The sequence below is a fragment of the Pseudochaenichthys georgianus genome, unplaced genomic scaffold (assembly GCF_902827115.2).
Source record: "Pseudochaenichthys georgianus unplaced genomic scaffold, fPseGeo1.2 scaffold_1316_arrow_ctg1, whole genome shotgun sequence".
NCBI lineage: Eukaryota > Metazoa > Chordata > Actinopteri > Perciformes > Channichthyidae > Pseudochaenichthys > Pseudochaenichthys georgianus.
The window spans coordinates 1-17,914 of NW_027262207.1; the positions used below are offsets into that span (position 1 = coordinate 1).

Below are 17,914 nucleotides of genomic sequence, written 5' to 3' on the forward strand. Positions count from 1 at the left end.
AAGTGGGCATGTTGAGAGCTGTACATAGACAAAAGGGAGTTAGTCGGTTCCTTAAGAGCCAGCATGCAGGATTTTTCAGTCTTATATTTCAACAGTTTTACGACAAACTGTGATTTTTTGACATGGAAATGATTTTTTTTTAAGATGTGTAATTCGTGGCACAATTCAAACGGGGATCGAAAGATACGTATTACATTTGACATTTCCGAAATAAGGTCCCATGGGTCGGAAGTAGATGGGCGGGATTTCGCCTCTAAAAAAAAGAAAATCTCACATTCTCATTAGTCCATTTGTTATAACAGTTCCTCTTAATGAGTCAGTTAGTATTTTATCTTATGAGTGTTGAGAACAAAAATATTCTACATGGAAATCTACCTTTTTCTTTAAATAAATGTTGATTTTGGGAAATGTTTGGATCATACCAATTGGTAACCATCCTAATTGGCCACCACTTCATTGATATTCTATAATTCATATAATATTAGCGTTGCCTGATCTTTACATGAAGCTTTGCACAAATACCAGCTTTAAATACTTGAAAGATAGTAAAAAAATCAAAAATAACAAAAAAGAAGCCACGAAATATGAGTAAAGAAGACAGTAGTGTGGTACCTGAGACGCTGTCGATCACTGTGAACTCTAGTGCTTCCTGCTTGATCGGAGACGGAGAACCTGCCTGCTGGGGACAGAGTGGAAGAGGAGACTAAGATTAAGAATAGACCTGTGTTAGCACATAGAAAGCAAAAACATGTAGTTAAAACCTTTAAAGTTCATTTTTACAAGCCGTTGGAAGATAGTATCCTTTACAGAATAACTTCTAACTGAGAAGTTGAGAAACTTATATACGAGTGCAGGGCTGGAGTAATTGAACGTTAGTCAGCTTATGCTCAAGTATTCACTGTAACAATATAAACAGCTTATTCCCGCTAACGCCATGAAGCATTTCAGGCATGTAAACACAGAAACTGAACTGACCAGAATGTGCTGAAGAAACTTGTCAAATATGAAATAAGCTCTGTTCTGTAAATGTTGTTAAATGTTGCTTGGAATTAAGCATTTCTCACTTATATTTACAATTTGGTCCGTTTGTTATAGCAGAATGTTTAATACAGCGTATTTCTGATATGTATTAAAGATCACATGGTATTCCATATGATGGGTGTTATTGAGTTGGGACACACAGTTAGAGAGACAATGGTCGTTCTGAGTTATCAATAGATGTATTCATTTTAAGTGAGCTGACACCGAGAGTAGAGGAAGTTCAGAGAAGGCCTTAGGTTATAAAAATAGTTAACCTTTGTTAGTTAACTACTCCTAAAGATGTCATGAGACGATGACATTTAAACATATACAAGTATAGCTTTCAGAGAGAAAACATGTGTTTGTGTGGTAGGCTGCATGATAAAATGTGTGTGCGTTAAACATGCTTAGGGAAAATGTGTGGCTATATATGCTGTACGATTGTTGCTACACCGTCGGGGGGCATTACGTGATTGGCTGCTGTGCAGCAGGTGATGTACTTCCCATTATTTTTTTTTGTTGCACCAACTAAATAATAATTACAGATCAGCTATATCTGTGTTTGTGTTTTATTGATTCCTCCCCGTTGTGTGAGTGCTGGATCGCCACAACATTTTGGAGGTGCCGAGATGCCCATGCTGGAGGTTGCTTGTTCCTTCTCTGTGGTCTCAACTCCCTTGGCCAGCCAGCCCTGACGGCTGTGGTAAATCTCAAGGAAGAAGAAGAACCAGACTTGAGACTTCCACAGAAGAAATACTGACTCACAGTAAGCAGAACGTATTTGGAATGAAATTGACTTTTGAAGTTGTATTGGTTATTTTTCAAAATTGAAAAAAAAAAAAAAGCAGAGGAGTGGATTTGAGGCACAGCTATGGCTGAAATCTGTTGTTGACTGTTCTGTTTGGTTGTTTGTTTGTTGTTTGTGTCTCCTTTTATGTTGATCAATGTTTGTACTGTATCTGACCTCGTAGTCTGCCTGAGAAGCTAAAGGTTTGACTGAGGGGATATGATCTTTGTTAGCCGATATACATGTAATGCTGGAGGAATCACTGTATCTGACCTTGTAGTCGTGAATTCTGCCTGAGAAGATCCTAATGATTGTCTTAAGGTTCAGAGATTCATTTGGCTGAGGGGATGATTTGCTTCGAGCCAAGTGCACATCCGGTCCGTTCGGTAATTAAGAGATTAATAAGCCCGATCTGAGTTCAGGGAGTTAAAAAGATAAAACTTGCCTGGAGACTCTGTGAATTCACTATATACAAAAGTGGAGTTTTCCATGTTTTGTCAGGCCGTAATATAATGTAGAGTCTGTGTAAAGCGCTAAATGTTTTGGTATACCATAGTTTGTTGTTAATTGTTCAAAGAAGCCCCCTTCTCCTGAAAAGGCTGAGAGCTCCAGCCGGGGTGTGTCTGTATTTGTCTGAAAGTATTTCCCCCTTTTTCCGATTCTGTAGAAGAGGAGACCCTTTGTTGTATCAGCCGTGAGAGCAGCAGTGTGTCTGTTTGCTCTTTTCTCTGATGCCTGAAAGAAGGAGTGAGTTTAAAAATAAGGAGTGAAAGATCAATGAGTGATCTGAAGTTCATGGTATTTGTCATTAACTAAGAATTGTACTTAATTATATTTCAAGGAAAAACATTATATTACATACAGTAACATTAAGGGAAAGTAAAACGAGATTTACTGAGTATATGAAGTAGCTATATTGAAATAAAAATATTTAGTTTTTTATTTTCACCTAAAAGTGAGATGTTTTGAAGAGTCTAGAGAGAGAGGAAGTAAGACGTTTTGAATTGTATTCCATGCCGTCATAGCAACCCATCCTATAAATTAACCATTGTTTTCTCTAGTTCTCTACCGTCCACCAGGCGCCTTCTTGGAGGAATTGGATCATCTCCTCTCACACATCCCTGAAACTGGCCCTCCCGCTGTACTTCAACTCAACTCCAGACAGGGAAGATATCTGAACTAACATCTCTTTTAACCCCTTTGCTTTCTCACTGTCTCCATCCCCACCAACTCATAAAGCTGGCAATGTCCTTGATCTCATATTCTCAAGGAACTGCTCTACTTCTAACCTCTCTGTAAACCCGCTCCACACCTCCGATCACTTCTTCATTTCATTCTCTCTACCCCTTTCCAAACATAACATAGACTAATCTCTTCTCATTCTGCACCTGTCCGCCGCAACCTTCGTTCCCTCTCCCCTTGCCTCATCGGTGCTCTCAGCCCTCCCTTCCTCTGACTCGTTCCAACTTCTGCCTCCAAACTCTGCTGCAGAAACTCTCCTCTCTACTCTCTCATCCTCTCTGGACTCTCTCTGTCCTCTCACATCTCGGCAGCCCCTCCTGCTCCCTGGCTAAATGACGCACTGCGTGCTAATAGAACCATCCTTCGGGCAGCAGAGCGGAAACGGTGGAAATCGAAACACCATGATGACCTCCTAACCTATCAGGCTCTCCTCTCCTCTTTCTCTGCTTCGATCTCTCAGGCAAAAAGCACTTTCTTTCAAGATAAGATCCAATCTTCCTACTCCAATCCCAAAAAACTATTTTCCATCTTCTCCACCCTCTTGGACCCTCCCAAAGCCCCTTCCCCCTCCTCTCTTCTGTTAAGCGACTTTGTTAACCACTTTGAAAAAAAAGGTTGATGATATTCGCTCTTCTTTTTCTGACCCACCATTACTCACCGCTGGGTCACCAGATCTTCCTTTCACCCACACACTGACCTCCTTTTCCCCTCTCTCTCCAAGTGAGGTTCTTACCCTCATTATCTCTGCCCGTCCAGAGGACCACCTGTCCTCTGGACCCTATCCCTTCAAACGATCGCTCCTGATATTCTACCTCTCTCTCTACCTCTTTTAATCAACACTTCTCTAACTTCTGGTCACTTTCCAAACACTCTCAAGGAGGCAAGAGTAAACCCTCTCCTAAAGAAACCCACTCTCAACCCGTCCAATGTTATAAACTACAGGCCTGTCTCTCTCCTCCCGTTCCTGTCTAAAACACTTGAACGCGCTGTCTTTAAACAATCTCCTATTATCTCCATCAGAACAACCTTCTGGATCCGCACCAGTCTGGTTTCAAGGCAGGTCACTCAACAGAAACTGCCCTCCTTGCTGTCTCTGAGGAACTGCACACTGCCAAAGCAGCCTCCCTCTCCTCTGTCATCATCTTTCTGGACCCGTCTGCTGCATTCGACACGGTGAATCATCAGATCCTCCTTCGCACTCTCCAAGAACTTGGAGTTTCAGGGTCTGTTTTCCCTCCTCACCTCATACCTCAAAGACCGTACCTACAGGGTAACTTGGAGAGGGTCCGAGTCCAACCCTTGTCTCAGGGCTCTGTTCTTGGTCCCCTCCTCTTCTCCCTGTACACAAACTCGCTCGGATCTGTCGTTAGCCCGCATGGTTTTTCATACCACTGCTACGCTGACGACACCCAATTAATTCTGTCCTTTCCCCGCTCAGAGACCCAGGGTCGTCGCACGCATCTCTGCTTGTCTAGCGGACATCTCCCAGTGGATGTTTGCTCACCACCTCAAGCTCAACAAGACTGAACTGCTTTTTTTCCTTCTGGGAAAAGATTGTCCCCTCTTGACCTAACAATCAACATCGGCACCTCTATTGTTTCCCCGACTCAGACTGCAAGGAATCTGGGTGTGACCCTAGATAACAAACTGTCCGCTGCTGACATACACGCTTTACAACATCCGGAGGATACGTCCCCAGCGTACCCAGAAAGCGATGCAGGTTCTGGCCCAGGCTCTCGTCATCTCACGCCTAGACTACTGCAACTCCCTCCTGGCTGGTCTACCTGCATGTGCCATCCGACCTCTGCAGCTCATTCAAAATACAGCGGCTCGCCTGGTCTTCAACCTTCCTAAATTCTCCCACACCATGCCGCTCCTCCGCTCACTTCACTGGCTTCCAGTAATTGCTAGAATCCACTTCAAAACATTGGTACTTGCGTACCATGCTGCGAATGGATCTTTCCCTTCCTACATCCAGGACATGGTTAAACTGTACACCCCAGCGCGTGCACTTCGCTCTGCATCGGCCAAACAGCTCGCTGCACCCGCACTGCGAGGGGGACCCAAGTTCCCCATCAGCAAAAACATGTGGGTTTGCTCTCCTGGCTCCAAAATGGTGGAATGAGTCCCCATTGAAATCAGGGACAGCAGACAGCTTGCACATCTTCCGGGGCAGACTGAAAACTCATCTCTTTCGACTTCCACTTCGAGCGATAGAATTATAACAAAGCACCTATATACTAATAAGGACTGGCCTTATCTAAGCCAGTTGAGTAGCACTTGAAATGTTTTAGCTCTATGAAACCTGATGTACTTACACTGAACAAAATATAAATGCAACACTTTTGTTTTTGCTCCCATTTTTCATGAGATACTTCATCAAAGATCTAAAACATTTTCTATATACACAAAATAACCATTTCTCTCAAATATGTTCACAAATCTGAAAAAATCTGTGATAGTGAGCACTTCTCCTTTGCCGAGATAATCCATCCCACCTCACAGGTGTGGCATATCAAGATGCTGGTTAGACAGCATGATTATTGTACAGGTGTGCCTTAGGCTGGCCACAATAAAAGGCCACTCTGAAACGTGCAGTTTTTATTCATGGGGGGGGGGTCTGGGGGGGTCCGAAAACCAGTCAGTATCTGGTGTGACCACCATTTCCCTCACGCAGTGCAACACATCTCCTTCGCATAGAGTTGATCAGGTTGTTGATTGTGGCCTGTGGAATGTTGGTCCACTCCTCTTCAATGGCTGTGCGAAGTTGCTGGAACACGCTGTCGTATACGCCAATCCAGAGCATCCCAAACATGCTCAATGGGTGACATGTCCGGTGAGTATGCTGTGCAGTGCTTCTCAAAGTGTGGTCCGCGGACCAATGGTGGTCCATGAGCGCCCCCTAGTGGTCCGTGAGTATATTGGTAAAATTTCACATTTGAAATAAATTAATCTATTTAACTTTTCCGCATTCTCGCGGGAATATCTCCGCAATGGAGCTAGCTTAAGTTTCAATTGCATGATATAGCCCAGGGCAACACCCTTCGTCACACATGTTGCCACTTGTTTGTCCCATTTTCAGGCGATTTGTAATCAGTTCTCGAAAAACGATGTGTTTTTTGGACATTTGTGGAGTTAGGTGGTCTGCGAGTGTTTTTTAATTGATCCTTGGTATGAAAAAGTTTGAGAAACACTGCTGTATATGATTCTGTTTTCTTCAAGTTTGTATTTTGTTGGTCGAACGCACTTATTGTAAGTCGCTTTGGATAAAAGCGTCAGCTAAATGCAATGTAATGTTGAAGAGGTCTAGAGAGAGTAAAGGTTATATACTTATATACTACTATTCAGGAAAATGTTCCTATGGTTTACTGTTTTATGAGTAACATAAAATAAAAATATATTTACTAGATATAAGAACAACATGCTTATCTAGAAAGTTGCTATTAACCAGTTTCAGCTGCAACTATCCTATCTTTATTCTAAAGAGAACAAACGTTGAATTTACAATTAATATTAAGAAAGTTCACAATTTATACCATTATAGACCGGTTTGGATTAATAGGGCGTGTCTGTCATAAACATTCATGCTTAGATGGAATAAAGTGTTGAGATGTTCTCAAGAGTGGGAGTTTTCACAATGCCTTTTTTTTGTTTTTATTGAAACAATTGAGTGATAAGGAAAGAAAACTGTTCCGGGATGATTTATTTTGGTTTTAGCTTTAGTAATGAAGATTACATTTAGTGAGGAAACTTCTCCATCAATAATTCCTTTAAGGGTTCCAAAAGTATTTTCATTAACTGAAATTAGATTACTTGTTTTTCAAATATAGCGCTGAATACAGTTAGTTTTGTATCCTGTTACAACCTAACCATGCTTGTAACACAAAACTTAGATAAACAATTTGAAAATGGATAGAATAAGCAAGAAGATAAAATATGAATCTATAGTGGTTAAGGAGGGTTTCCTTGTTTTGCTCATTTGACTTAGAACTGAAGTAAAGGAGAATGAAGACCTTTTTGGTTTCAAATTTAAAGAAGATTTTAAAGATGATGTTTATTTTATTTTCCTGACTAAAACTTTAAAGCAGGACGTTAACTAGACAAAAGAGATTTTACAATGTAGTTTTACTACTTTTAATGAAGTAAAGAATCTGGTTCGTTTGTTTTAACATTCACATGTTTCAGCATTCCTGACCATATAGACACTCAGCCATTTCATTTTATAACCCGTTGGGGGAGAGATTTAAATTGAGTTTTTCTCTAGTAGCTGATTTGCTGTGATTACAGCAACATTGGATAGCTATACACCACCTTTGGTGTACTCTGAATCAGTGTGTTGGTGAAATGTTGCTCACTACAGAAACAGAAGAAGTGTGCAAAGAACGCATCTCTGAGGAGGTTGACATTTTGCTTGTGCCACATTGTCAAGGCAACAGTGGTGTGAAGAGGAACTGCAGTTTTTGGGGATTCTTACTGTGCAGAGGACAACGTGTGTCTGCTGATTGTACCACATTGATCCAGAGGTTCCACCCCTCTGGACATCCCAGTGCCACAAGAGTTTCCTTGATCCAACTGACTACAGCTGCAGAGGACAACCATACTTGCCAACCCTCCCGATTTTCGCGGGAGACTCCCGATTTCATTGCCCTCTCCCGGTTTCCTCCCGGGGTCATATTTCTCCCGCATTTCTCCCGATTTCTGACCAAATGACATTTACTCAAGACTGTTTCCACTCGGACTTTAATATAGCTACACAATTGTTTGGTTTCCATGGTAGCACGTCTCTTTAGTTGCGCGCGCAACTGAAAGAGGGTGAGGAAGATAGTCACAGAAAACAGAACAAGAATCGACAACTCTACCCTCTGCTCACTCCTTTCCTGTAAAATACAGGTCCAGCCCACACTATGCTCCATCAAGGACGGTGCTACTGGCCGCAAAGCATTGCACTTACAACTACAATAAGCATGTTAATGTTAATCTAATACAGCTCCGGCGATCCACTAGCACCCCCCACCGCGGAGGTTTTGAAATGCTCCCGATTTCTGAGGTCTCAAGGTTGGCAAGTATGAGGACAACAAATCACTGACTGTTCTCATGACAAGATCTTGAGACAGGCTTGTCTCAGACTGGTCAGATTCTGAAGAAATTATGCAATGATTTGACAGCATAACTGTGCAAGAGTTTTCCAGAGGGTGGTGGAGAACATTATGCTTAGTGTTTAAGAAAAGACGCTGCTTGTTTAACGATAGTCTTGAATACTGAAAAGATTAAAGTTTAATATCTTTGTTTAGCATATACATCTGATTATTATGTCACACATAATAATCTTGACATATAAACTAGCTATGGGTAAAACGTGTGGTCGTTATACCATTGTCATCATGAACTAAAAATAAATAGGGAAATAGTATCTGGTTAAAGATGAACGGATTTGATATCCTAGAGAGGGTTAGTTATATTGTGATAACTTCACAAATTATTTACGAATGTATTTTGAAGAACAAATGGCAAAGACACAAGTCCAATTTTGTTTTGTTTTTAGATTAAATTGTCCATTACCAAAACTGTTCACCTTAGGTCTAGATTTCGACTTTGATAGTAAAGGAGTATTTAGGCTTATTTTTATATATCTGACATTTTTTAAACATGTTGGCTATTTCCTAGATGGAGAGATGGCATTACTCTCCATTTGTTAAGAACATTTCTGAAGATTGAATATTTGTTCCATTTCTAATATTCCTATTTAAAAACGTAATTTTAGAGTAAGGAAGGCTGATGCTGAACATGGAAAAATGTGTTAGTGGTCTGCATGTCGTAAACAAAAAAGGCTTTGTTTGTTCAATCACCAGTTAAATCTGTAACAGTGATAATGATCGATTTGGCTAAAGCTTAGTTTAACATACTGATGAAACATTATGAGGTATGTTCACTTCTAAGGGTAAACAAATTGATAAAATGATTATTGTTATTCATTAAATTGGAATATTAATTAAAAAGGCCGTTATCCGCAGGTTCACTTAGGAATGCCTTGCATGAACATTTGTCAGGCTTTGTGTTTCCTTGGGGCAGTACATTAATAAAGTGTATTGATCATTTGTTTGTTTAACATCTGAAGAAAATTGTGCTGCTAACACGGGGAAAACTTTGTTGCATTGTTTGACATCAACACAATGATGTCACTGATTAAAAACTCCAGCTGGTAGAATATCAAAGTGCACTACTATAGGACATGAGATCTCGAGACTGACTTAGACTTTGCAAAGACTGAATGAATGTGAATTGATTTGTCAATACCTGACTGTTACAGTAACACTGACCCACCAAACGAAAAAGGTGATTTGGCAATGGTTTTCTGACTATGCCATATTAGTTTAACCATCGTGAGACATGATGCATGAACTTTGTATGACTCTGCATGATCCCTGCATGGCTTGATGACTATGTAACTTGATTTTTAACATTGCTGATTCTTTTTGACAGGAGAAAGTTTTCCTGATGAGTCATAGGACTTTGAAATAACATTGTATGTGAAGATGGGTACTCTGAAGTATCTTATTTGGAAAACATGATCTGTATGGTTTGGAGGACAATGTTTCCAGGAGGGGTATAATGGGTTTATTATTTCTTCTGTGAGACATTGGTTTCAGATGTCTTTTGATTCTTGTCACATGAATCTTTTAACCCTCATATGATCCAGAGGGCAAATTAAACTTGTCACCTAAAACACTTTTTTCCCACATGGTCAAGCTCATGGTCAGCAAGGGAGGTGGTGGCGAAGTCCATAGGGACTTGGCTTGGCAACTGGAAGGTCACCAGTTCAAGTCCCGGAAAGACCAAGTGCTACCGAGGTGTCCCTGAGCAAGTCACCGTTCCCTAGACTGCTCCCCGGGCGCCGTACATAATGGCAGCCCACTGCTCCTAACACTAGGATGGGTCAAATGCAGAGAAACCGTTTTGTTACATGGTACCTGTACATAAGTTGAATCTATCTATCTATCTATATATATATATCTCTTGATTGGGTTCTGCTAAGACGTATGATTAAATGTATTGCTCAAAGTTGGGATCTGATTGGCTTCAGCACCATGGCTGAACAATGTTGCAGATGTTTGTTGTGTGCTTAGGAAATTGCGGGTAAGTAAAAACACAACACAAACAACATTTCATGGTTTCAAGAAGTTTAAAATTGAGAAAAGTTTAATAAGAATCTAAGACCTAGTGGTCGACTGTAGGCTGTTAACCCAGAATGCAAGTGCTATTTTCTACCCAGGTCAAAGCTGTTTTTCCCCTTCCTTTTCTTGAGGAGGGAAGATGGATAATTATGAGGCAGACTGGAGTGTCAATGAAGGCAGCTGGATGACTTCCAGCTATACTTTTACTGCTATTGTCTTATGGGTTTGGGTCAACACGAAGAACAAAACCCAAAACTTCTGAGATGATTTAACCTGTTAAGCCCCAAGGTCCCCGTCGGCGGGGACTCTGTTTTTTTTTTCACGACACTGTGTCAGGGGATCTTAATATTTAAGAACCTATTAATGTGTTATACCAGCATCTAAATGACCCTTTAGCGAAAAATGCTAACGGACATTGGCACAGAACTCAAGATAAAAGTACCCTTATTACTTATCGTAGCTGCACATACAAGATATCCGATTAAAGCTGAGGTTCCACAGATTATTTAGGTATATAGTATCATCACTGAGTGATCCGAACTCGCGACAGGGGAAGCAAACACAGACATCACAACACGTACCTTTACGGAGCTTCTAGGGAGATCGTCTCACCGTAGCTGTCAATCTGATCAAAAGACGTGTTCAATGGCATTAAACCGAGAAAATACGCGGCTGAATCGGTTAATCCATAGGTTTTTAACGTCTCTGTATAAAAAAATGTTTTCATTTATAATCCATAATTCCATTTTTATGTAAAAATCGGAGAGCAAAAGTTAGCTGCTAATGGTAGCCACCAGAGTGGCTGCTGCTTCCGGTCTTGGCTATGCAGCAGTCTAACACACACACATTACCAAATAAGGACTATGTGGTAGTTCCCCTCGATTCCATTGGCTCTGACGGTTAGAAAGACATGGCACATGTCAAAATCCAGCAAGGGGGGCCAGAGATATGGAAAATCCACCCAAATGGCCCCAGAAGAGGTTTTCTTTTGCTAAATCTGTCTAAAAAGGTCAAATATCACTTGTTTTGCATCAATCTTGATACAGGGTACTTATTATATGTTGTACTTTGGTATCCTAAAGCTTTTAGTCTACTAACCCATCATCCAAGGTTAGTTTTCACTAGAAGTACAACATATTTTTTGGACGGACACTATAATTTACAGTTTTTTTACCATGTTCAATCTGAATTTTCTTTAAAATAAAAAACATCTAGATCTCTCTCTCTCAAATGTTGTGTTCATGTACCTCTTTACTCCTTTTTGGCTTCCCCTCCTTGTCGGTCTTCTTCTTTTCCACTTAAATATACAGAAAGAATAAAAACGTTCAGTAACTGAGCCACAATATAAATGGAAAGAGTATTGATTCAATAAATATAGAATTATGAACAAGTATTTATAGGAGAAACAGATCAAATCTAGAAAAGTGATTGTGCTCACCTTTCTTCATCATCCTCTCGGAGGAGGAGAGCATCTTGTACACTCTGAATGCGTTGGTTCCCTTCTTGATGCTTTTGTCCTTCACCTCCTCGATGTCCGGCAGACTGTTCATGGCGCAGCGGAAGTTCGCCTTCCACGTCTTCGGGTCAGGGCGGTCTATGCCGATCTGATATTTACCTGCACACAAACACAGAGAACTTACCATATTTTCCCAGGTATATAATTATTCATGTCTCATTTTATTTAGATATTATCCAGCTTGCATTCTTCTACTGTTTTGCAAAGAAATACAGAAAATTAGAGGAATGTACTTTTTTTGTGATGGCCGATTGTGGAGGAAGACACCTCAAACAATCACCTTAAATAAACTATCACACTCTTATTTAGTTTGATAACATGGTATGACCAGAGCTTTTTGTTGCTCAGCAGTAAATGAATACACTTGATAGAATCAGTTCACTTATTGTTCAGCAGACTAAATATGGCTAGTGAGTATAATATCACCAACAGTCTCCAGCTGATAGCTTTAAGTACTGTAGGAGATTTTAGCTTCCTTTCTGAAGTGTAGAGCTGAATATTCCCCACTGATATTTCTGCAGGGTGACAGAGCGGTTGCTGTTAAGGCCCTGACACACCAGGCCAAAATCGGCCGTTTTCGTTAGTCGGACGACGAAGCGTGCCCTGTCACCCAAACTCAAATTTGGTGTGTCCCGCACCGTCGGCCGTGACACGCCTTATTTGGCCTTTCATGGCCGTGCGTCGGCCACAGGCAGTCGGACAAAGAAATCACTCTGATTGGCTCTTCAGCTAGCGAATCAGTGCATGAGAAGCGAAACGGTTGCTTGAGAATGTCTTCCATAAGCAACACTCCAATGGCTGATAGCTCCAGTACCGCACGAAACACGTTTTCGATGGACGAGTGAAAATGGAACGCGCACGCTATTTGTTGTTTGTTTAGATCACGCAGTCTGTTCTTCTTCTCTGTCTTCCGGTTGTTGCCTCTTTTGAATGACGAATACACACTACCGCCCAGAGTTCCCTTTAGAATATTTTTTCGCCGGTCAACATGTCCGTTAAAGTTTAAATCTTCCGGACAAAATGAGAAAAGTGCCGGTCAAAGGTCTTCTTTGTTATTTATTGTGCTTTAAAACAAATTGATATGATTCGATATTAAACAAACTAATTAGAGCAGTCGATTACCTACATTATTCAAAAGTGAACAGTAATTTACAATAACACGGGAATAATAAACAGAGCGCTCTCCCTCTCCTGACAGCCCGTCAGTATCATGCAGCTCGCGGATCCAGTAATGAGTGACCCGACAGTAAAACTAAACATATCTATAGCTAGTTACGGTAGTTTGAGAGGTCATTAAAGTGTGTGTTGTCCGCTCACCGCTGCAGGTGATCATGCAGAGCTGCGTGTCGACTTGTCAGCAGCAGCTGATCTCTCTCTCCCGTCAGATTAGACTTCACTCGCGTTTATGTCCATATCGATCAGATCTAATTAGTTCTAGCTAATGATAGGACTACCTGCTTATTAAAAGACACCTAAACAATAAGCGTCGCTATGCAACCGGGTGAGGCAGCAAAGTATAGTGCAGTATTATGCATTTGTTTACATGCCCACCGGAACCCTGTGGCATTACCTGTTGGTAATGTTGATCTGTTGATCAACGCACAATCAACCCATACAGGACATCTCTTTCTCCCCATTAGACATTAGAATTGACTATTCTTGTCTGTCACATACTCTTTTGTCTGTCACATAAATGGCGCAATTTGCGCAACTGATGTTTGTTTGTTTAGTTAATGACGGACATTTTAGGGCTGCACAATTGATACAAATGTGTATCCCAGTCGCATCGTGGCGCCATATCCCAAACACACCAAGCGCAATATTTGGTAAAGGTAAAATAATTCAAACTACCCGGGTGGGTATAATGAAGCAGAAGAGACATACAAAGAATATTCTAGAGACTTGATGTGAATTATAAATGATCAATCCTTCTAATGTGGCGAATCAAATCACGTTCTGTGTCCCTACTGATTGAGACACGTGATCATTGTGATTTCTTTCTTACAAATGTCCCGCAAATTAAAGGTTTCACTGATTTTAGACAGAACTGGTGCGGTGTCTAGCCGTATGACCATGTCAACCACTGAAAAGGAGAAGCACAGTGTGTGTGTGTGTGTGTGTGTGTGTGTGTGTGTGTGTGTGTGTGTGTGTGTGTGTGTGTGTGTGTGTGTGTGTGTGTGTGTTACCAGTGTGTATGGCCCATCTCATGAAGAGCGGAGCGTCTTTCTCCAGGTCCCAGCCGTGACGCGCTGCATGCATCCACGGGATCTGGAATATCCGCTTTTCCTACACACATTTACATTCTGTCAGCTATTGAACTATAATATAAAAGTGTGTGTGTTTCTTTGTGTGTGTGAAAGTGTATACTTACTTTGTGGACCCATTTGAGTCCCGGTATCTGGCAGGAGTCGATCTGTTCCTCCAGCCACGGCCGCATCCTCATTCTCTCTGTGGGCATCGTCTCCTGCGAGCACACACACATTGACACATAAACTGGTATGTTGGAGCCAGTTTTTTGTTTCTTTGTGAAAAGGTCAAATAAGATTGTCATCTCGTGGGGACTTCTGTAGTCAAGGGACTATAACACAACAAAAATCCCACTGCACCAGCCTTTAAGACACAGGTATGGGCAACATGTGTGGAAGACACCGTCGACACAAAGTTTCTAACCCTTTTAATTACGTAATCATCTTTGCCTCTTCCGTATTTGACTTGTTTGACTATTGTAAAGGCCTATTTTCCTTGCTGAAGAGTAGACATTTTTTATTAAAGCAGCAGCCTTATGCTTTTCATGGTTTTCTCTTTCCTGTAGTGTGTCATATAGATTTGTGTTCATGTAAATGGTCAGAAAAGATAAAGTATTTTCCAAACTTTGACGACTTTGTACGGACCCTAAGGAACGGTTGTTATTATTACAGCAATAGAAAACATGGTGTGTACCGCCTCTGTGAGCAAAATGAAGGAGAGAGTTGAGTTCCTTTTATCTGCGGTTGTAAAGATAAGACTCCTGCCAAGTTCATGACAGTCAACTTGCACTATCAAAACCACAGCCACATACCGTCTGAAAAGAAAACATAGTAAATAACATATTTTAGAAGATGAGACAAAAGGGACCAGAGAAAGAACTAAAAGATTAATAAATATGGCATGTTTATTTGGGAGCAAATTATGAAAAATTTGATTTAAGAGCGCAGTTATGTTCCCTGCAGAGTGATGTGTTCAAAGTCCGGCAGTGAGCTGACACTCCCTGGTGCACACGGTGCACTGAGCCTCCTGACGTGAGACTGAGCTCCACAACAGGGTGACATGGCACCGCGTCAAATAATACGCATTAGCCGTTTAATAACCGCAGGGGTTTGAACATCCACCGTACAGTAGAGACAGGTTAACTGTCTTCAATCAGAGACATTCATTCTGGACCACAGGGGTAAACCCTGTTAAAACATGAAATAGTTCAAATAGTGTATGTTATGGTATTTAAATGTGTTAGGTAAATAGTTAGATTGCGGAAACATGTTTTTGAGTGCACAATTAGTGATATTTAGTACTATTTTGTTCAAGCTATGCACCAGTAGCTTGCAAATGTAATTATTATTATTTTAAGTTCAAATATGATTTTGAAGAGTGTTCCCACATGACTTGCCCTGCTTATACATGTATAAATATACAGTATATGAATTACACATTTCATTTCCTAAATGTCAACTAAAACACGTGTAAGTTGCAGTACATGACACTTTAGATGTATTCAAAGGTCGAAGAAGTAGTCAAATATTGCACTTAAGTAGTAGTCCTACCATCAAAATATTACTCAAGTATATTTTGATGGTAATACTTTTGTATATTTACTTAAGGTATACTTGTGAATTTATTCAGTGTTGATGATATTGTTTATCATTAATATATATCTGCAAAGTAAGTAAATGTACTACATGAATGTAGTAGAGTATAAGTACAATATTTACCTTTGACTGTAGTTGAGTAGAAGTGCAATATTTACCTCTGAATTGTAGCGGATTAGAAGTTCAAAGAAGCATAATGGAAATACTCAAGTAAAGTACCTCAAAATAGAGCTTAAGTACAGTCCTTGAGTAAAAGTACTAAGTTCCTTAACACGACTAGCTGTAGTGTATTTAAAAAAAACATCTCTGATTTACTAACACATGCACAAAGTCCTGAATGCAACATACATTTGGTCACATAATTTTACTCGCATAACTAAATACAAACCAAAATACCTTTAAAATATGACATTTGCAACCAAGTGTCCTTTTGATTCATGTTAGCAAGTGTTAGTAATTGCCATATTATATATGATATTTGACTTTAGGTAAGTGTTAGCAGCAGGTTTGTTAGGTATTAAAGTTGGATTTGGCAGTGGCGTTAAGTCAAGAGTTAACAGTGCTCTGTTGGTCTGCTATCTGCCAGCGTGCTGACCCCAAAACATGCGTGTCAAAAGTGAAAATAAATCCCATACCTCGTCAACAAACGGCAGAGAAAAACTACAGTACCACTTTCACTTACACAGGGGGCCGGCAGCCGTCATGTCGTCCTGCGGGAAGTCAGTAGCGTTAACATGCGGAAATAAGATGTTACCTTATCAGTCTGGACGGCCTGCAGCCTCGCAGTCCTGCTGTCACAACAACACGCGCAGCTCCAATTATACAACTTCACTTATCGGTGGTTTAAAGTAGAAAAAGGGAAAGTATGGCCGTCGTTTTTCTCTGTTTCTGTATTCAGACCGAAAGCAAAACAACGGCTGCTTCGGGAAGTGGGGGCTAGAGCTGGAAATCCCCCTCCTGCCTGCACTCGTGCTCTTGCTTTGGGGCTATCGCGAGCTGCGTGGCGGAAGTTTCTTGGCTGCGTGCGCGCTCCCGAGGAAATCCCGAGCGAAGAGGGCTCACTCTGTTCAATTTTATTGGAACCACAAAAGCCTTTATAAGCCAATCACATGGTGGGGCGACTGTACCTCAGCCATCATGTCGATTGTGTTTCTTGTCTGTGCAAAACTACCATAGCAATAACCTGTATTCTGATCAAATGTAATGTCTGTGTTGTTTTAGCTTATACATTGCTGAGATATATAGTAACTCTCAATACTGCTTTATGCAAATGTGAACCTGCTAAATGCCAATAGGCTACAAGATAATATCAGGGTTTCCCACACATAGACTACTTGGGCGGGCCGCCCAGGTATATTAACCGCCGGCCGGGTATATTTCGCGACCCTTTTTATTTTTATTTTATTCGTCGTATTTTGTATTTGTATCTGCGGTCGATTAACTTGTGGACACTGATCCCTCGCTCTACGCCTCCTGTACCCAGTCCCTGTGAAGTGGCCTGCCTCACACAGGGTGACTGGCTGTCTACATGATGTGGCCTGCCGACATGCCCACTGTCATACAGATAATAAATCAAAGCCCTTGATTGGTCTCTGTGTGTCATTCAAGCTCGGGATAACCTCAGCTCAGGTGAGGTAAAGGACTCTCTGAGTGTTTAGATAGTTAACTTAGTCTAAGTTCTCAGTGGGTCTCAAACGGTTTGGTTTATATGTGGGGTAGTAGATTTAAACTATATGGCTATCACTGTTAATGTTGTTGCACGTCACCTTTAAAGGTGAGCGAAGAGGGCTCACTCTGTTCAATTTTATTGGAACCACAAAAGCCTTTATAAGCCAATCACATGGTGGGGCGACTGTACCTCAGCCATCATGTCGGGCTCACTCTGTTTAACCATAGACGATCTTTGAACTGGATTTCATTTTCACTTCCTCTATCTCTCCCCCTCCCCTCCTCCCCCCAAAGGCCAAATACCCCTTTATGCACTGCTGATGGTGGAAACGAAACAAGAAACTTCAAGCAAGCGCGTGTGAGAGATTACACCCACCTGCAGTTATTTGGAAAATGTTGATATTTGCCTGCACTGACCTGATATCCCATACTAAGAGATACCAAAGAGCATTTTGCATTTGACAAATTCAGTTTCATTTTGCATGTTTTTTTATAGACCCCCTGAAACTGCACCGTAGTTATATCTAGCTAATTAAACATGTACTTATTTGTAATTTACAATAATAAAGCACAAATAATGTAGTTGTATCAATTTGTCCAAGGCAATGTAAACATTTCTTTAAATATCTTGTTTTTGTCGGTCCAAAACCCAAATATATTCAGAAAA

General features: G+C 40.9%; 1 protein-coding gene across 1 annotated transcript; it reads right to left on the bottom strand.

Annotated features, from left to right (window-relative positions):
• Window positions 1-612: 612 nt before the first annotated feature.
• LOC117440900 (interferon regulatory factor 2-like) lies at window positions 613-16,557 on the bottom strand (the record flags this gene model as incomplete). The annotated part of the gene is made up of 6 exons (XM_071202133.1): window positions 16,262-16,557; window positions 14,109-14,201; window positions 13,924-14,023; window positions 11,660-11,836; window positions 11,469-11,518; window positions 613-679 (listed from the first exon to the last, which is right to left on the bottom strand). Coding segments are annotated over exons 2-6 (481 nt in total), but the record flags the coding sequence as incomplete, so codon positions are not given.
• Window positions 16,558-17,914: the final 1,357 nt, after the last annotated feature.